Source organism: Schistocerca serialis, chromosome 4 (assembly GCF_023864345.2).
Source record: "Schistocerca serialis cubense isolate TAMUIC-IGC-003099 chromosome 4, iqSchSeri2.2, whole genome shotgun sequence".
NCBI lineage: Eukaryota > Metazoa > Arthropoda > Insecta > Orthoptera > Acrididae > Schistocerca > Schistocerca serialis.
Window position 1 is genome coordinate 186,548,779 of NC_064641.1, and position 18,940 is coordinate 186,567,718.

At 43.7% G+C, this 18,940-nt stretch overlaps 1 protein-coding gene across 1 annotated transcript in view; it reads right to left on the reverse strand.

Annotated features, from left to right (window-relative positions):
- Positions 1–207: 207 nt before the first annotated feature.
- LOC126474345 (mite allergen Eur m 3-like) overlaps positions 208–18,940 on the reverse strand; it is a 321,786-nt gene continuing 303,053 nt past the window's right edge. The window contains exon 5 of the mRNA XM_050101812.1: positions 208–373. Within this exon, the coding sequence (XP_049957769.1) occupies positions 230–373 (144 nt within the window). The 3' untranslated portion in view covers positions 208–229. The remainder of the gene's footprint in view (positions 374–18,940) is intronic.

The window sequence follows — 18,940 nt, forward strand, 5'->3', positions numbered from 1 at the left end:
GTAGCTTCCTTACTACAAAGTCCTCTGCCTACTTTTTTAGTTGTTTTAATAAATTCATCTCTACATGCAGGAAATTTCGAGTTTTATTGTAGCAGGAAAAAGGATGCACAGTATAAATGATTACATCAACAGAGACTTGTAAATTCAGTGAGAAAGCGGGGAGGTTGGGTGAAGAGGCCCACAGAATGCTTTCACGCAAAGTGCTGCGTCACCCAGTGCTGCACTTTTCTCACTGTATGTGCTGCATTATCCAGTCAACATAGGAGGCGACACGCGTGAAGACGGCAGGGAAGTTGCGCCGGGCGCAGCCGTACGAGAACGACGTCAGCCCCACCAGCACGTCGTCGACGAACAGCGGGCCGCCCGAGTCACCCTGTAAACCGAACAGTCTTATCTAGAGCCTGCAAACAAGTGGCAAGACACATAACTGGTTGTGGAGAAAATCAGTGAGCGTCTATACTTCGGAATGCCAAATGCGTTACTTCTCTTCTTTGCTTGTCGATTCAGCTGTTACCAAGCCAGAGTGCGGTACATTACTTAACGGCATGTGGTCCATATCAAGTGTATCTGAATAGATTAAGCAGTTAACACAACGATATCTGTTCGTGGAGTCATATGGGAACAGCTGATCTCATCATTATAAACTGTAATACGTATCTAAACGAATCAACCCCCATAAAAATTTTAAGGTATCACTGGCGGTGGACGACAATAGACAACGTCCCTGAAGTTTTTTCCCCGACATATAAAGTACTAATACGCCCCCCTCCCCTGCCCTCACTCATCAGTTCTTGCACACTATCTTGTAAGTAGCATAAATGTGAGTGTTTGGTCATGGTGATCTGTAGTGTTAAAAGACCTGTTGCTTCTAACTGTTGCGTGCTGAACAGGCAGGCAATGCCCTATAGCGTTAGCCAGGGGACCGTTGGCGGCATCCCAGCGAACAGGTAGCAGTGACTCGGATGGAGCTTTCACGATGGTGTGTGAGGTGGGCTATCGACACTCTGTTGTCTTTGAGAGCTGCTAGATCAGATTAGATTAGATTAGTTTTTCGTTCCATAGATCCGTATTGAGGAGATCCTCGTGGATGTGGAACTTGTCACTTTTTTTAAGCTGAAATAACAATACTAATAGTATGGGTATATACTATACATCATTTTTTAAGCTGAAATAACAATACTAATAGTATGAGTGTATACAATACATCAATTGTTTCTATTAAAAAATTCGTCACTGGAGTAGAAGGAGTTGGCCACTAGTAAGTTTTTCAGGCTTCGTTTAAACTGATCTTTATTTGTAGCTAAATTTTTTATGTTTGCTGGCAAATTATTGAAGATGAGTGTTCCTGATTAGTGGACCCTTTTTGAACTAAAGTAAGTGCTTTTAAGTCCTTGTGCAGATCAGTTTTGTTCCTGGTATTGTATGTATGAACTGAGCTGTTTGTTGGAAAAAGAAATATATTATTTAGGACAAATTTCATTAAGGAGTAAATATACTGAGAGGCAGTAGTTAGTACACCCAGTTCTTTGAAGAGGTTTCTACAGGACGTCCGTGAATTTACTCCACAAATAATACGTATTACACGCTTTTGGACTCTGAAAACTTTTGTTTGACTTGAAGAGTTACCCCAAAATATTATACCATATGACATTATGGAATGAAAGTAGGCAAAGTATGCAAGCTTTTTCATTTTTATGTCGCCTATGTCTGCTAACACTCGAATTGCAAATACAGATTTGTTAAGGCGTTTCTGCAGTTCTGTGGTGTGCTCCTCCCAACTGAATTTATTATCAAGTTGTAATCCCAGGAATTTAAGACTGCCAACCTCTTCTATCTGCTCTTCTTCACACTTTATGCATATGCTGGGTGGAAACCTCTTACAGGTTCTGAATTGCATATAGAATTGCATATAGTGTCAGTAGTTATACTTTCTTTTGTTTTTGGTTGACGTCCTTTGAAGAATTGTGTAGTTAGGGATCGTTGAATACCTCCATTAGCTTCCGGCTGTTGTTGTTTTCAAGGTCAATGATATTGTGCCTGTGTTAGCTGCTGTTATTGGACTATGGGCAGGGATGAAGAATTTATTGCTCTTGGTGATATGTTGTTGTGCCTATGTATTTTTGCTTGAGGGGAATTCGTTTGGCATCTGTTACACTGTGGTTAGCGTTGCTGTAGTTTTTATGTAAATATTCATGTGGTTTAATTTCGGTGTCAATTAGCCTGGGACCTGTTAAGTCTGGAGCGCTGATGATATGTCGTTGTCATTTCACCGTGTATAAGTCTGTCGGTGTTAGTAATATTCACGAGGACCAGATTACATCCCTGTATAAGCATATCTGTCGAAGGGGTTTGCTTTTTGCTGCAAGTATCTCCTTAAACTGGGTGTTAATAAATAGAAATAGCGAGACATTGCTTGTGATTAGATTGCAGTGCATTCAGAATTGAGAGGGATTAGTTAACCAATTTTTTCTAATATACCGATAGCTATTGGTGCTCATATTTATCGTTTTATCACTAAGTTTGAGCAATTTTTTTTGCTTCAGTAGGTTTTCCAGATTAGGTTTAACAGGGGCCATTTGTTTTTAAAATTTTAAGTAGGGCAATCACTGAGGTATCCAGCTGAAGATGAATTCTGTTGCAATGTTAGAGTTGTTGTGATAGTTTTTTCTCTTTTTAATGTGTCAGTGGTTGTTATTTGTAGTTCATGTTTGGCGGCCTTAAGAGAACTCTGAATTGTAGTGGAGCTAATTCCCAAAATATATCATAGTGGTTGAAGTGTCTCAGTTGCTGTATTTTGTTGTTGTCTCCATATAACGTTATACTTCCAAAATGTTCAAATGTGTGTGAAATCTTATGGGACTTAACTGTGAAACACCCCCGTTTAAATTCCTTATTGGGTTTTGTGTAATTTACCGAAGCCGCCAAACAGTTAATATTTATGATTAAATGGCCGTGTGCTTAATGGATGAAAGGTTATCGGTTCTTCTGCTGTGGTTACGGGGGTATTTCAACCGAGTGCAGCTGTTCTGAGACGGAATAGTTAATGATTGAAAGTTTGTCTATTATTAAAGGCCATCAATGTTGCGATGTACAAACTGATATATATTTTCTACTAACACACAAATTCTGAGGCAGTTGCTACCTTCGCCTTACACGTCAAATTACGGTTATATCTTTTATTGGTTGCTGATTTTAAGTACTTAGTCACACGCAATGATGATGGTTAACATTCACAACAATCCTCACTGCGGTCCATGGTTGTTGTTGACCGACGCGGTTGACGCGAAACACGCAATTCGGCACTTGTCACTTTTGGTTTCATATCACTCGCGAATCGGTATCGATGACGGTCAACCCCACGACGATCAGGGGGACGCGCTAATTTGTCATACTCCGGTCAACTTACCGTTTACTACTCATTCGACCACCATTCTTGGCCGTCTCTCCAGTACCACTTCTCACTCGACAGTTGTCTCACTGCCTCCTGCAGTACTCGACAATCGACTCCTGTCTGCTATCGACCTGGGCGTCGGATACTAGCATCTATGTTAGTGGGATCACGGATCCCTTACAACTGCTAAGGTCATCCGTCCCTAAGCTTACACACTACTTAACATAAATTATCCTAAGGACAAACATCCACACCCATGCCCGAGGGAGGACTCGAACCTCCGCCGGGACCAGCCATACAGTCCAAGACTGCACCGCCCTAGATCGCTCGGCTAATCCCGCGCGGCGGTTATACTTCATTGTATATGAAGTTGACCAGAGTCCGCATTTCTAAGTATGAGAGCAGAAATTTGTGTATGCCTTAATTGCTCTAGTTGGTTATTGGTTCTGGTTCCTGAGTCAGATGTTGTAACCGTAGGTCGTTTAAGTATCATGGAAGGTTCCTGACTCAGGTGTTGTAGCCATAGGTCGTTTAAGTATCACGGAAGGAATAGCCACAGCCCCCCACTACAGTACTGATCATGGGACCTAGAAGAGTTTCAGCTGATACGTCGTAGATTGTGGTTACTGGATTATGCCTTGATGCTACAATCGAAATCGGCAGTTATTGTTGTAGCCGATTTTTATTGTGTAGTTCGTCGAATTAGTCAAATCCAGAAGACTGAACCAAGATTGATTCGTGACCCTAAATATGTACGCAAGATGGAGTCGATGTGTGATGTTACAATTAGAGTGGCTACATCTTTGGGAAATGTCTTGGAGTTGTTGTAGCAGCTGAAGGAGGCTGGATCGAATCTGCTGGTAGCGTTGTTCAAGGAGGAATAAGAGATAGAATCTGCACTTCCTATCATATATAAGGCAATCGAAGAGATTGATATTTGGTGGGATGTACCATCTGCAGGTCAAGTTTGGAAGTATGATGCCAAGTTGGAACTTCACAGAAATCGAATTAAGGATTTGATGTTTGTGACCAGCACTACATCTAAGAGATCAGAGTTGGTGTAATTGCAAGAGAGGTGCTTTATGTTGGCATTGGGTTGGCCCAAGAGAAAAGGAAGTTTTGGTAGATAAAATAGTAGGGAGTACTGTGATTGATTACTTTAGAAAGTTGCCAAATCCACTTCAAGATTTTTTTTTTATTATTATTATTTTTTTTTTTTTTTACAGGAAGCAGGTGGGTTTCCACTCAGTTCTGTTCCACAAGCAGTTAAGTTTCAATAGTTTTGGGTGAACTGGAAGAGAAGAATTTTTTCAAGTAGTAGCCGCAAAGGTTAATGGCCACTTCTTGGGGAAGGTGTAAGACGCCACTAGCCAGGGAGAAAACATGTACGAATTTCATAAGAGGATATGGAAGGAATCCATACTACATGGAGCCATGCAGGATCTCATTGATTTTCATTACGGTGCAAGAGTTAGGTCTTCAAGAGCAGTTTTCCTGCTTTGTAGATAGAGTTAAATGGTGTGCGAGGTCGTACCAAGAATTTAATTAGTTGGAAGTTGCACCACCTATCCCAGACGTTACGCGGCTGGAGCAGCGACAGAGAGCGGTGTTTTGTAAAGAACTTTACGCTTTTCTTACCTTGAATGATATCGTTTGTCACATGCAGGGGGTTGCTTTTATCGATTGGCGAGGAAAGGAGGGGGGAACAACGGAAGTCAAATCCACGTGAGAATAGCATTTATACAGTGCAAGATAACTTGTGGTGTTTTGCCTATAGTGGTACTGGTCATCTAGTTTGGAGCTGTGTTGCAGGTCAAGGTATGGGATTTGTTTTTTCCTTTATTGAGATTCGATTCCCCCCGAAGGGGGGAGGCTGGCAGCAGCTTAGTACGTGGTTCTTTAGCCTACAGAATTTGTTGTAAAAAATGAAGGTAATAAATAATAAAAGCAGGCGATAAAATCAGTGACTGAAATGGTAAAATGGTGGAAAACTGTGGAACTTAAAACATAAAACAAAGGGTTGGCGATGCCAATAAAATACACAGGAAGCAGACATGTCAAATAATAGACAGACAATTAAAAAATACGGCTACAGTCTGGTTTCTGTTCGCAAGAGATATAAAAATCACACCCAGCGACAGCATGATTTCTGTTGGCAACACTTTGCAAAAGACACACAAACACTGAACACTCACTTGAACACTGCATTAAAAAAGTTGCCACAAATGTGACAAACCACAGCTGAGGGCAGATGGGGGGAACCTGGACAGATGATGGGAAAGAAAAGGGTGACGGAGAGGAAAAACGAAGTGGTGGGGGGGAGGGAGGGAAGGAGCTGGCAAAGGATGAGGACTCATAAGATGGGGAGGGGGGGTGGCTGGGCAGACTCAATAGGGAGTGGGGAAAGGCAGAGGAGGGGAATCCAAAGGGATTCGAGGGGGGTGGGAGATGGGAGGCAGATAGAGGGGAGATGGGGAAAAACAGGATGGAAGGGGGGGGGGAAGATGGACCCTGCAGAAAGGACAGAGGAAAGGAGGGGGAGGTGAGGATCACAGTTGATAGGAGGGATAAATGGAGGGAGAGAGGGCATCATCTGGGAGGGGGAGTTGACGGAAGCCGCCTTGGGAAAGGAGTTGAAGGGTGTAGAGGTGGAGGGCAGGGGGGACACAACAGTGAAGACGCAGCAGAGGGCAGGGGTTGGGTCAAGGTATGGGAGTCGAACAATCATATTCGAAAGACTCATCCCATGTCGTGGCTGCAGGAGAAGTGCAATTGGGCCAATTTCAACCATTAAGCGGAGACAGCTTCCAGCTTTCATATATATGCTGTTACTGTTACGACAACTAGTACTTTAAGGAATTCAACATAGCGGCTTCAGCTCAGCGTCCATTACAATTTGTCACAATTGGATACAGATGCTGCAGAAGGCAGCACAGTCTACAGTTTTGTATATAACACTAACAGATGGCGCCAGAGTCTCTTACTCCCCAACATCCCCCTCAGCCCAGTCTCTCTCGAGCGGGAAGACAAGCTGCACTGGTCGACAGATCTTCATGCCGTCTGGCTGCTAGGGAAAATGCATCTTATTTGATTGTCTCAGTCGTACCACATATTTTCCACTACTGTTTTCTCCCACAAGAACCATGGTTTGGTATCCTCCCCGAAGTAGAACGATTTCTCCCTCTGTTGGTTTTCTTCTTGAGTGATAACCCTTCACCCTCTTAGCAACAGGAGGTATTAATTTTCCCACCTACGCCAAATGTCCTCGTTGACATTTTGTGTTATTCGAAAATCCTTGGCAAGATCCCTCCTGGTTGTTGGTTCTGGTACACATGGAATTGTTATTAGTTTGACACCCTTTAGGAAGTGAGCTGGCATCAATGCTGTATCATTCTCTCCTTGTGTGAAGGGCCGTGAGTTTGTTGTGGCTTCTGTTTCAATCAAAATGGTGTTTAGACGTTCTGCATCCAGCTGAGAGCGACCAAGCACCTCTCCCATGCAACGCTGAGAGCGCCTATCATGCGTAACCACTAGCCTCCCAACCAAGTTCCATGGTAGGCACAGTAGTAATGTACGAATGTCCACATGGTGGACAGTTATGAAGAACTCAGGCAGCTTTGTGTTTGCTGCATGGATTATTGTAACACTGTCTGAGTAAACAGTGAGTGGTAGGCTTCTGCGTCCTTTAAAGCGTCCATGGCCATCGTAAGTCTATCGGTGGACTTATCAGTGATAAGTTCAAAGTGAATTGCACACGTTATGCCGCATGTGGGACCATGTACGACTTCTTGATTTGGTGGCCAATTTTGTCCTACAATGCTCCAACAAAATCAATTTCTGTTGCTGCAAACGGTCTTACTGCTTGAAGTCCGTCTAGTGCTAGTGGAGCCTCCATTTCTTCATATTGACGACTGTGTATTATCTTGCAGGGCAGACAAGAGTGAGTAACTCTCTGAGCAGCTTGTCATCCTCAGGAAATCCAAAATTCTTCAAGTAGGTCTCCTAATATGATGTGTACGCCAAGATGCTACAGTCTTACATGCATATATTTTATGAGAAGCTACATGAAATGATTACTTCCATCCAGTATAGCTGGAAACTGCAACAAATTGGAGCCTACCATGACCCGAATCATGCAGTCCGGCATGAAAGGATTATATCGAGTTATCTTTGATGCTTTGGGTAATTGTTCTCCTCTACTCAATCAGAGAGTTCGGTAGTGAATAGCTCCTCTTGAGCTCTTCTGATCGACTGTGTACAGGCATTGTGTAACACCAGAGCATCAAACTACGGTAATTATAGTCTTGTTCCCCGTACTCTCAATAAATCTAAATACAAAGGCAGTTATGAGAAGTATTGGTAAGCAGGAACTAAAGTTTGCAATGTTGAGTAGGTTTTCGGTGACGGTGAGCAGAATGATATTTTGGCTCCTGGCATAAATGTAAGTGGATCTGGGATGTCCAGTGGCCGTAACTGCCTGACTTCTGAAAGCCGTGGACCACACCACCAGATGTCAAGTGTTAGTAGCAGGTTTGGTTCCAATCCCCATCTGAGATGATATGCCGGATTTTGACTTCCAAGACAGTGCCTCGATTGACTGGGTGTTGTGTACATCGATATGTCTGTCAGTCAATTGCAAAGGAAGGTTTTCCATATGTTTAGATCATTTCGTATTCTCTCCAAGGTGACTGTTGACTCCACAAAGTAGCCTTGTTGCCCTTTTCTTGGCAAAAGTAACGAAGGAGTCGTGAGCCAAGCAATGCGGAAAGCAATTTCAACGAAGGTAATGTTACTTTTTAGATTGGTGCCAACCTGTTCCTGCTGGAAACAATATATGCTATGTATTCGACTTCAGCAGTTGTCTGTAATATAGAACAAAACCACAGGCTCTTCCAGATGCATCACAGAACACATACACCTCTGCAGAGTCACTTGTGTCTATCATACCTACCCATCTGGGAATGTGTAGCGATGATAAGTGATGAAGCTTTGAGACCCAAGAATGCCTACCGAGGCTGGCAAGATGAGGACATACAGAAAACGGAGAGGTTATCAGGAGTCAGTGAGTGTCTGGCCTTAAGTGGTAGGCAGCTACAAGTGAAAGCCGAGAGTGACACTAACAGCTGCATATGGCCAAAGCTAAGGGTTGTTCGGAACTACCAATACTCTGAAGATAACTAACACTCTAATAACTTAAAATGAGGCGAGAAAAATTGATGGAGTAAGCTTAAGGATTATATGGGAGTCCAAGAAATGCAGTCTTATGTACACAAGCACCAACTTCATGACAAGTATAACTAGACTCTATGCCATAAATGTTTACATACTATAAATGTCAAACATGGCTGTCTTACAAGATAGGCATAATATCAGATAATGACACTGCACAGTATTCATTATAACGAGTAGCAATGCAGATTATATTATTATTAAATACGCCATGATTATAAGTTTCTACATTAAGTATGTCATACCAGAAAGTACTCTACACTTATGAATGAAGCAGTACAGTTATTAGTATATCAAAGTAATTTAACATGTTAACCTTGTCGACGGTATGTTATTGAAAGTGCGATAAAAGCACGTTCTTGTCTCTGCAAATCATACCTCTGCGTATAAAAAAGAATAATAATCAGTGTCAGGAGACAAAAGATTTCCTGAGGATGACAAGCTGCTCAGAGAGTTATTCACTCTTGTCTGCCCTGCAAGATAATACACAGTCGTCAATATGAAGAAATGGAGGCTCCACTACCACTAGACTGAGTTCAAACAGTACCGTTCGCAGCAACAGAAGCTGATTTTGTTGGAGCATTGTAGGACAAAATTGGCCACCAAATCAAGAAGTCGTACATGGTCTCACATGCGTCATAACAAGTGCAATTCACGTTGAACTTATCACTGATCTGTCCACCGATATACTTATGATGTCCACGCAATGCTTTAAAGGACACAGAAGCCTACCACTCATTGTTTACTCAGACAATGTTACAATATTCCATGCAGCAAACACAAAGCTCCCTGAGTTCTTCAAAACTGTCCACCATGTGGAAATTCGTATATTACTACTGTGCCTTCCATGGAATCACCTGGGAGTACACACCACCACAGGCGCCTTGGTTGGGAGCCTGATGGGCACGCATTATAGGCTCTGTCAGAGTTGCATGAGAGAGGTGCTTGGTCGCTCTCAGCTGGATGCAGAACGTCTAAACACCATTTTGATTGAAACAGAAGCCACAACAAACTCACGGCCCTTCACTCAAGGAGAGAATGATAAAGCATTGATGCCAGCTCACTTCCTAAAGGGTGTCAAACTAGTAACCATTCCATGTGTACCAGAACCAACAACCAGAAGGGATCTTGCCAAGGATTTTCGAATAACACAAAATGTCAACGAGGACATTTGGCGTAGGTGGGAAAATTAATACCTCCTGTTGCTAAGAGGGTGAAGGGTTATCACTCAAGAAGAAAACAAACAGAGGGAGAAATCGTTCTACTTCAGGGAGGATACCAAACCATGGTTCTTGTGGGAGAAAACAGTAGTGGAAAATATGTGGTACGACTGAGACAATCAAATAAGATGCATTATTCCCTAGCAGCCAGACGGCATGAAGGTCTGTCGACCAGTGCAGCTTGTCTTCCCACTCGAGAGAGACTAGGCTGAGGAGGATGTTGGGGAGTAAAGGACTCTTGCGCCATCTGTTAGTGTTATATACAAAACTGTAGACTGTACTGCCGTCTGCAGCATCTGTATACAATTGTGACAAATTGTAACGGGCACTGAGCTGAAGTCGCTATGTTGAATTCCTTAAAATACTAGTTGTAGCAACAGTAACAGCATATATATGGAAGCTGTCTCCACGTAATGGTTGAAATTGATCCAAGTGCACTTCTCCTGCAGCCACGACATGGGATGAGTCTTTCAAATATCATTGGTCCACTCCCATACCTTGACCAAACCCCCGCCCTCAGCTGCACCTTCACTGTTGTGTCCCCCCTACCCTCCACCTCTACACCCTTCATCTCCTTTCCCAAGGTGGCTTCCGTCAACTCCCCCTCCCAGATGATACCCTCTCTCCCTCCATTTATCCCTCCTATCAGCTCTGATCCTCACCTCTCCCTCCTTTCCTCTATCCTTTACCCAGGCTCCCTCTTCCCCCCCTTTCCATCCTCTTTTCTCCCACCTCCCCTCTATCTGCCTCCCTTCTCCCCCCTCCTGTGAGTCCTTTTGCATTCCCCTCCTCTGCCCTTCCCCATTCCCTCTCACATCTGCCTAGCCCCCCCCCCCTTTTATGGGTCCTCGTCCCTGCGTTGGCACCTTCCCCCCTCCCCCCACTTCGTTTTTCCTCTCCTTCACCCTGTTATTTCTCATCATCTGTCCAGGTTCCCCCCATTTGCTCTCAGCTGTGGTGTGTCATATTTGTGCCAACTTTTAGTGCAGTGTTCAAGTGAGTGTTCAGTGTTTGTGTGTCTTTTCCAAAGTGTTTCCAACAGAAATAATGCTGTCACTGGGTGTGATTTTTATATCTCTTGGGAACAGAAACCAGACTGTCGCCGTATTTTTTAATTGCCTGTCTATTATTTTACATGTCTGCTTCCTGTATATTTTATTGGCATCGCCAACCCTTTGTTTTATGTTTTAGGTTCCACAATTTTCCGCCATTTTACCATTTCAGTCACTGATTTTATCGCCTGCTTTTATTATTTATTACCTTCATTTTTTACAACAAATTCTGTAGGCTGAAGAGCCGCGTACCAAGCTGCTGCGTCTCCCCCCTTCGGGGGGAATCGAATCTCAATAAAGGAAAAAAAAATCCCATACCTTTACCTGCAGGACAGCTCCAAACTAGATGACCAGTACCACTATAGGCAAAACACCACAAGTTATCTTGCACTGTAAAAATGCTATTCCCACGTGGATTTGACTTCCGTTGTCCCCCCCCTTTTTCCCTCGCCAATCTATATTGAGTCCTTGCGATTAAGTGTTGTTCACTGTGTTGGCTGCCACACTTATTGTGCAGTGTGAACGGACAGAGTTATAGTTAAACGTTTGCGAGCAAAAATTTTGAGTGACATCGCGGTGGACTGGTTATCTGACCGGTGTACCACGCCAATAGTTAGACTAGGGGCGAATAGGAGTCCTTGACTTCATCAATGCGTAGGGAGAGTTTGATTGGCGAAGGTCAAGCCAGATAGAACGAGAGTTATCTTATTTGTCAGCAGCGAGTGGCGCAGACAGCAGTCATCGCAGCTTACGGTAGTGTGCGCTACAGCTCTTGCGAGCCCCATATTTCCTCTACAACACTACACTTCACTGCATTTCACACGCGACAGCCTCGACCGTACCTAGCAACATTATAACGGATAATTATTCAAGTTGAGTAGGCGTGGTTCTCAGCCATTCTGCCAAGTCAATAATAATCTTAAAATTTGTATAGAAATATCATTAGTGAATCCTATCCTTAAGATGTAACTTCACATCCCGAAAATAACTCGGAAATAACTTGCTCAGTTCATAACTAAAAGTGCCATTGTGATTTATCAGAATTTTTGCAAACAAAATAATAATTTTCGTTAGTTTCATGTTTTTCTTACACAAACTAGCACTACTCCAGTACCCAAGTATCCCACTAGTTACGTAAGTATTTTTGTGAATTTTTTTGTCATTTCCTTACAGCGGACGACTCCAGAAGATATTTATTGCTGAAAGTTTTTCAGGCATTTCTCTTTAGAACGTTAGGAGCGTCTGTCTGAATTCTGTAGTAGTGTGGGGGTGGAAATTGCATCTTGCAGGAGCCACAGCTAATCATTTGCATATCACAGCATCTTCCTCCTGTTGGCTAAATTTCTCGTTTGTAGCACTTCACTCCGTGGTGTAGCAATTTTAATGGCCAGTAGTGTACATAGACTGAAGTGGCTACTTAAAATTTGTACCAAGGCCAGGAATCGAACCCATGTCTCCTGCTTGCTAGGCAGGTGCGTTCGCCACTGAATGACTTTGGCACAGTAGTTCACACTACTGCACAGATTACTCTGGCACACCTTCCTCCCCGATACAAATTCTCACGGCCGCCCCAGTCTACTTAAAATTCCTCCTTACACATGAACAGAATTGCAGAGGCTCTCCATGTTCTCGAATAGCAGCTCAGCATCGACAGTAATCTGTATGAGACCAGTAAAGTCTCTGAAATTGTGTCATCTTATCAGTATAAGTACCTGCGCTTGGGGTTCAGGCTGGACCCTTCATTTACATTCGATTCCGAGGTGGTTTTCTAGAACATGGAGAGCCTTGGCAATTCATGTGTAAGGCAGAATTTAAATTAGACTGGGGTGGCAGTAAGAATTGAGATCGAAGAGGGAGGCATGCCAAGGTAATCCGTACAGTTGTGTGAAACGCTGTGCCGTGTGGTTTAGTAGCTAACGCAACTGTCTAATAAACAGGAGAACCAGGTTCGATTCCCCGCATTGGTACAAATATTCATCCGTCACTTCAGTCTATGTACATACACTACTGGCCATTAAAATTGCTACACCAAGAAGAAATGCAGATGATGAACTGGTATTCATTGGACAAATATATTATACTAGAACTGACATGTGATTACATTTTCACGCAATTTGGGTGCATAGATCCTGAGAAATCAGTACCCAGAACAACCACCTCTGGCCGTAATAAAGGCCTTGATACGCCTGGGCATTGAGTCAAACAGAGCTTGGATGGCGTGTACAGGTACAGCTGCCCATGCAGCTTCAACACGATACCACAGTTCATCAAGAGTGGTGACTAGCGTATTGTGACAAGCCAGTTGCTCGGCCACCATTGACAAGACTTTACAATTGGTGAGAGATCTGGAGAATGTGCTGGCCAGGGCAGCAGTCGAACATTTTCTGTATCAAGAAAGGCCCGTACAGGGCCTGCAACATGCGGTCGTGCATTATGCTGCTGAAATGTAGGGTTTCGCAGGGATCGAATGATGGGTAGAGCCACGTGTCGTAACACATCTGAAATGTAACGTTCACTGTTCAAAGTGCCGTCAATGCGAACAAGAGGTGACCGAGACGTGTAACCAATGGTACCCCGTACAATCACTCCGAGTGATACCCCAGTATGGCGATGACGAATACATAGCAACGTGATGGTACGCATTTCTCCTCCTTACACGAGTTATCACAACAATGTTTCACCAGGCAACGCCGGTAAACTGCTGTTTGTGTATGAGAAATCGGTTGGAAACTTTCCTCATGTCAGCACGTTGTAGGTGTGAATGCTCTGAAAAGCTGATCATTTGCATATCACAGCATCTTCTTCCTGTCGGCTAAATTTCGCGTCTGTAGCACGTCATCTTCGTGGTGTAGCAATTTTAATGGCCAGTAGTGTAAAAAACCAGCTCCTAACCGAAACGCTTTATATGCCAGTAGAGTTAACCCGAATATTCAGGAGGAATTGATTGCTTATCATCAGGGTAGTGAAAGTAAGCTGGATGAGATGCTGCACTGGCTCATATTTGCCTTTGACACTGTAAGGCATCAAGCCCATAAGGATACTTATTCTCAGCTGCTTTTTACTTTTACATTCAACTCAGTCCTCAATAATCTTTGGGGGATACAGAATTGTTGCCCAATCAGATTAGTGTCGAAAGAATGCACAGCAGTTGAAGACAGCTTAGGCCAGCTTCTATAGAGAGCATCGACAGCGAGCTAAGAAATACAGTGTGGGACGTCAGGTAAATCCGTATCGTGTGGTTCAAATGGCTTTGAGCACTATGCGACATAACTTCTGAGGTCATCAGTCGCCTAGAACTTAGAACTAATTAAACCTAACTAACCTAAGGACATCACACACATCCATGCCCGAGGCAGGATTCAAACCTGCGACCGGAGCGGACGCTCGGCTCCAGACTGTAGCGCCTAGAAGAATTATCAGGCAATGAGTAGAGCTGTCAACAAGATCACGAAGAACTGCTACCAAGGGTCAAGGGACTATTTGACATAATCGGGTTCTTGACACCTAACAGAGTTCAGTTGATTGGAATAAAGCAAGGTGATGTAGTTAGCGCCCATATTCCACAGCTGAAAGTGGATGCGAAATCAATCAAGTTGAGAGTCCTTCAGAATTGTGTGACCAGTGGTCACACAAATAGCAAGAGGGCTTTGTGCCAAATGTCACTAACCACAAGTTTTCCTTTCACCTTCAGCTATGGATGCCTACGGTTAATTTAAAAGGCCCACTGATTCAAACTGTGGCATACTGGGTAAGCGAGCGATGCTCTCTAGCATTACCCAGGGGAGCGCTGGTGAGTTGGAGGGAGCCTTCGTGGTGGTAAGAGTGGTGGGCCATAGACACATTACTGTCTTTGAGAGTTGCTGCGAGTGGATTTTTTTTTACAGTCATTTGAAGAATTGTGTAGTTAGAGATCGCTGATTACCTCGTTTAGCTATCGATGTTCGCAAGTTCAGTAATGTGTTCTTCTGCTATTGTTAGTTTTTGTTATGGGACTACGAGCAGGATTTAAGCATTTATGTCTTGGTAATATGTTGTTGTGCTTACATATTTTTCTTTGAGAGAAATCCACGTCATGTTTGCTAAGCTTGGTTGGTGTTGCTCTAGTTGTTCTTTAAATACTATGTGTGACGTCGTCAGTCATACGACCACACCGCCGCCTGAGAGATCGATCCGATGGGTGGGATTCTCTCGATAGACGGAACAGAAGAACGGCTGTGCTAGCCAAAGAGTACACAGCCAGTCGCAGTACATATGCTCACCGGATTCGACATTCAAGATTACGAGAGATTAATTCGTCACCGCAAGATTTGTGACTTGTAAATTAGATCATTCTACAGACGCTTATTCTAGTCGCGTCTTCTATAATTGTCAACTAACAGATCATGGACTACAACCAAGTTAAGTAATACATACTTTCTTATTTTGTACTCCTGCTAATTAATTTTGTTTTCCTGTTGTAGCTACCAAGCAGTCTTGGCAAAGTAGAACCCACGTTTCCAGCTCCTTGGCTACCTCATATTTGCTACCTCATATTTGTTACCTCATGTTGATGGACTCGGTTATGGTGGAAGATCGAGAGCCATCACTAAGTGATGCGCCGATTAGCCTGGAATTATTAAGCTAAGACTCACGTGCTGGTGATACATCATTGTTATTTTACCGTGTATAAGACCATTGTTGTCAGTATTATTCACTAGGAGCAGCTTCGATTCCTGTGTAAGGAGATCAGTTGAAAGGGCTTGCCTTTGGTGGCAACTATTTCCTTAAATTGCGTGTTAGTAAGCAGAAATATGGTCACATTGCTCGTGGTTATATAGCATCGCATTCCGAATCGAGTGGGCTCATTTCACAAATTTTTTCTAATACTCGTACGTCGCTAGGCTTTGTTGGTCATATTTATTGTTTTATCACTAAGTTTGCCATTTTTTTGGTTCTGCGGGTTTCCAGTTTTAACTGGGCATCGCTGGTTTTTGAAGTTTTCAAGTATGACAGTCACTGTGGTATCCAGATGAAGTCTGTTGCAGTATTTGTGTTGTTACAATTGTTTTCCTATTTTTAATCTGTCAGTGGCTGTTATTTAAAGTTCATATTTAGGGGCCTTAAGAAAATTCTGAATTATAGTGGAGCTAATGCCCCATATATCATGTCAGTTAAAGCGACTCACTTGTTTTATTTGGTTGTTGGACTCTGTACCAGTCTCTGCTTCACAGTATACGAAGCTGACCAGTGTTGCATGTCTAAGGATATGCATCCTATCGGCTGAGCATCACACGACGGTCAGTCGGTACTGTGGGCCTTATGAGGCGTGTTCGGACGGAGTTTAGTTTTAGTTCAGTTTGTGAAACACGTATAACCTTAAGCCTTTGAGAGCGATAGCTGCTGTGTGTCTTAGTTGCCTGGTCCCTATCTTGAGAGCGATAAGCCCCAGTCCCCCACCCAAATACTGCTCATTGCTCATGGGACTGAGCAGAGATTTCATCATCTAAGTAAATAAGCCATCACGGGAATCTCAAACCTACTAAACTGCCTAAGTCGACTGTCTGTGATGTGACTGTGAAGCCGAAACGCAAAGAAACCACCACAGCTAAACAAAGATCAAGCAGGCCTGCTGTGCTGACGGACAGAGACCGTCGGGCACCGCGGAGGGCGGCTGTAAAAAATTGCCTAAAATTAGCGGAAGGAATCATCCGTGAGTTCCACAGTGCCACCAGCGGTCAAGCTAACATAATGACTGCTCGGGGAGATAAAAAGAATGGGGTGCAACGGCAGAGAAACACACCATAAGCTACACGTTTCCTTAGTCAGTGCAGAGCAAACTTGAGATAGTGGAAAGAGCGACGACACTGACCAGTGGCTGAGTGGCGGTCGATGTGGCCGAGCGGTCCTAGGCGCTTCAGTCCGGAACCGCACTGCTGCTATGGTTGCAGGTTCGAATCCTGCCTCGGGCATGGTTGTGTGTGATGTCCTTAGGTTAGTTAGGTTTAAGTAGTTCTAAGTCTAGGGGACTGATGACCTCAGCTGTTAAGTCCCATAGTGCTTAGAGCCATTTGAACCATTTTGAACCAGTAACTGACTGTAAACGAGTCGGTTGGAGTGCTGATTCAAGATGTACCCTGTGCGATACGGTGGCATGGTTTGGGTTTGGCGAACGCCAGGAGGACAATACCTGCCTTTATGTGGAGGGTCAATAGTGAGGTATGGTGTACGCTGCGTTATGGTATGGGGATGTTTTTCGTAATTAGGGTGTGGTTTCTTATGGCGCTTAAGGCAATGCTAAATACGAAAGGATACGAACACATTTTACTGTGTAGTGTACTGCGTACAGCAAATAAACTATTCGGAGATGATGATCTTTTGTATCAGCATGACAAGACACACTGTCAAAACGCAACATGTGTGAGGCAATGGTTTGCGGTCAATAACATGCCTGCATTGGACTGCCCTGCCCGGGGTCTGAACTTCAACCGTAGCAAAACGTTAGGGATGAGATGCAAGGTCCACTTCACTCCAGACCGCAACATCCAACATGACTATCATCTCTGATTTCGGTTTTTGAGGAAGAATGAGCCGCCATTCCTCCACAGATGACACCACGTGAAAAGTGTCCCATCAAAGTGCAAGGCATCATAAAGGCGAAGGGTGGATATACCCCATATTAATATCCACTAATATATGTCTGGATACGTTTGATCGAATAGTTTATACACTGCCCAACAGACATAGTGCAGCACCCAGGGCACCTGGTCGGATGTCACTGTACCTTTGTGCCCAGACACGTCATCAGTGGGTAAGTTAAAGATCAGAGTTGCATTTCTCACTGACAAGTAAAATGGCCACCAGAGTGGATTACTGTTGTTCGTTTAATGTTGCTAACAAGTATGATAGAGTGGATAAGGGCGTGAACAGCGCCATATGTTGAATGATCACTGAGATAGTGTTATCATCGCCAGACAGAGTTTGAATGGGGCCTCATTGTAGGTCTCCATTTGGCCAACTGGTCGAATCATGCAGTATCCTGGTTTGTGGGAAATTGGGATGTGACAGTGACCTGGTTTTGAACTGGAAGGAAACAGCAGGGTAGGCATACTCATCGTCTAGTCCACTGGTCCACCACGTCTGAGTAACACATGTGAGGATCGCAGAATTGTGCTCCAAGCACATAGTAACCCCTTGAGACCTACACTTGCCATTCCAGGACAAGTAACTGACTCTCTGCAACAATCTGTACCATCCAGCATCATTGGTCGAAGACTATGCAAATACTGTCCCTTAAGTATGTTGTCGCTAACACCACAACACAAAGGGGTGTCGCTGAAGTACTGTTGTGGATGCGAAGCAGGGACTGCTGATCAGTGGTCGACACCACTGATCAGCAATCCCTGCTTCCCATTCACAACAGCACTTGTGTTCAACCTATAAATTACAATTTTCCACGATCCCACATGAACCTCGTCAGTGGGTATGGCAGCGATATGGGACTCTTTTCCCATTCTCCCAAGGAGAGGCACAGAGATGTTTCTCCAGACATCATGATATGGGGAGCCTTTGGGTATGATTTCTCATCACAGCTGGTAGCGACTCAGCGAACTATGACAGCCCAACGGTATGCTGCTAGTCTCCTACCAATAGTACGGAATGCACAGAATGTTGCAGGAAGTCCATTACTTACTCTCAGATGGTATGTGCAGATGTGGAGGGGTTTTTGGTGTGCGTACTGTAAGACCTTCGGTACATACACCATCAGATTATTTGACTTGTCGCTCTAACGAAGTAGGTGAGTGTCAGCAATATGTCTCGTGGTCTTATCGTGGCGTGTTTATCTTTTGCCGTTAGGTCAGACGTTGGAAATGCCACTTGCACACTTAGAGTAGCAGATTGATGGTGACCAACTTTAAACAGAACTGGATTAATTTTCACACACATTTATTAAAATGATAAAAAGTATAGATATTACGTAATTTGATTCTGGATGCTGTTTACAATTGACAATCTGAAGTTCCTTTGGTCTTGGTACGTTAATCTTATTCTCACATATCTCTGATACTTGA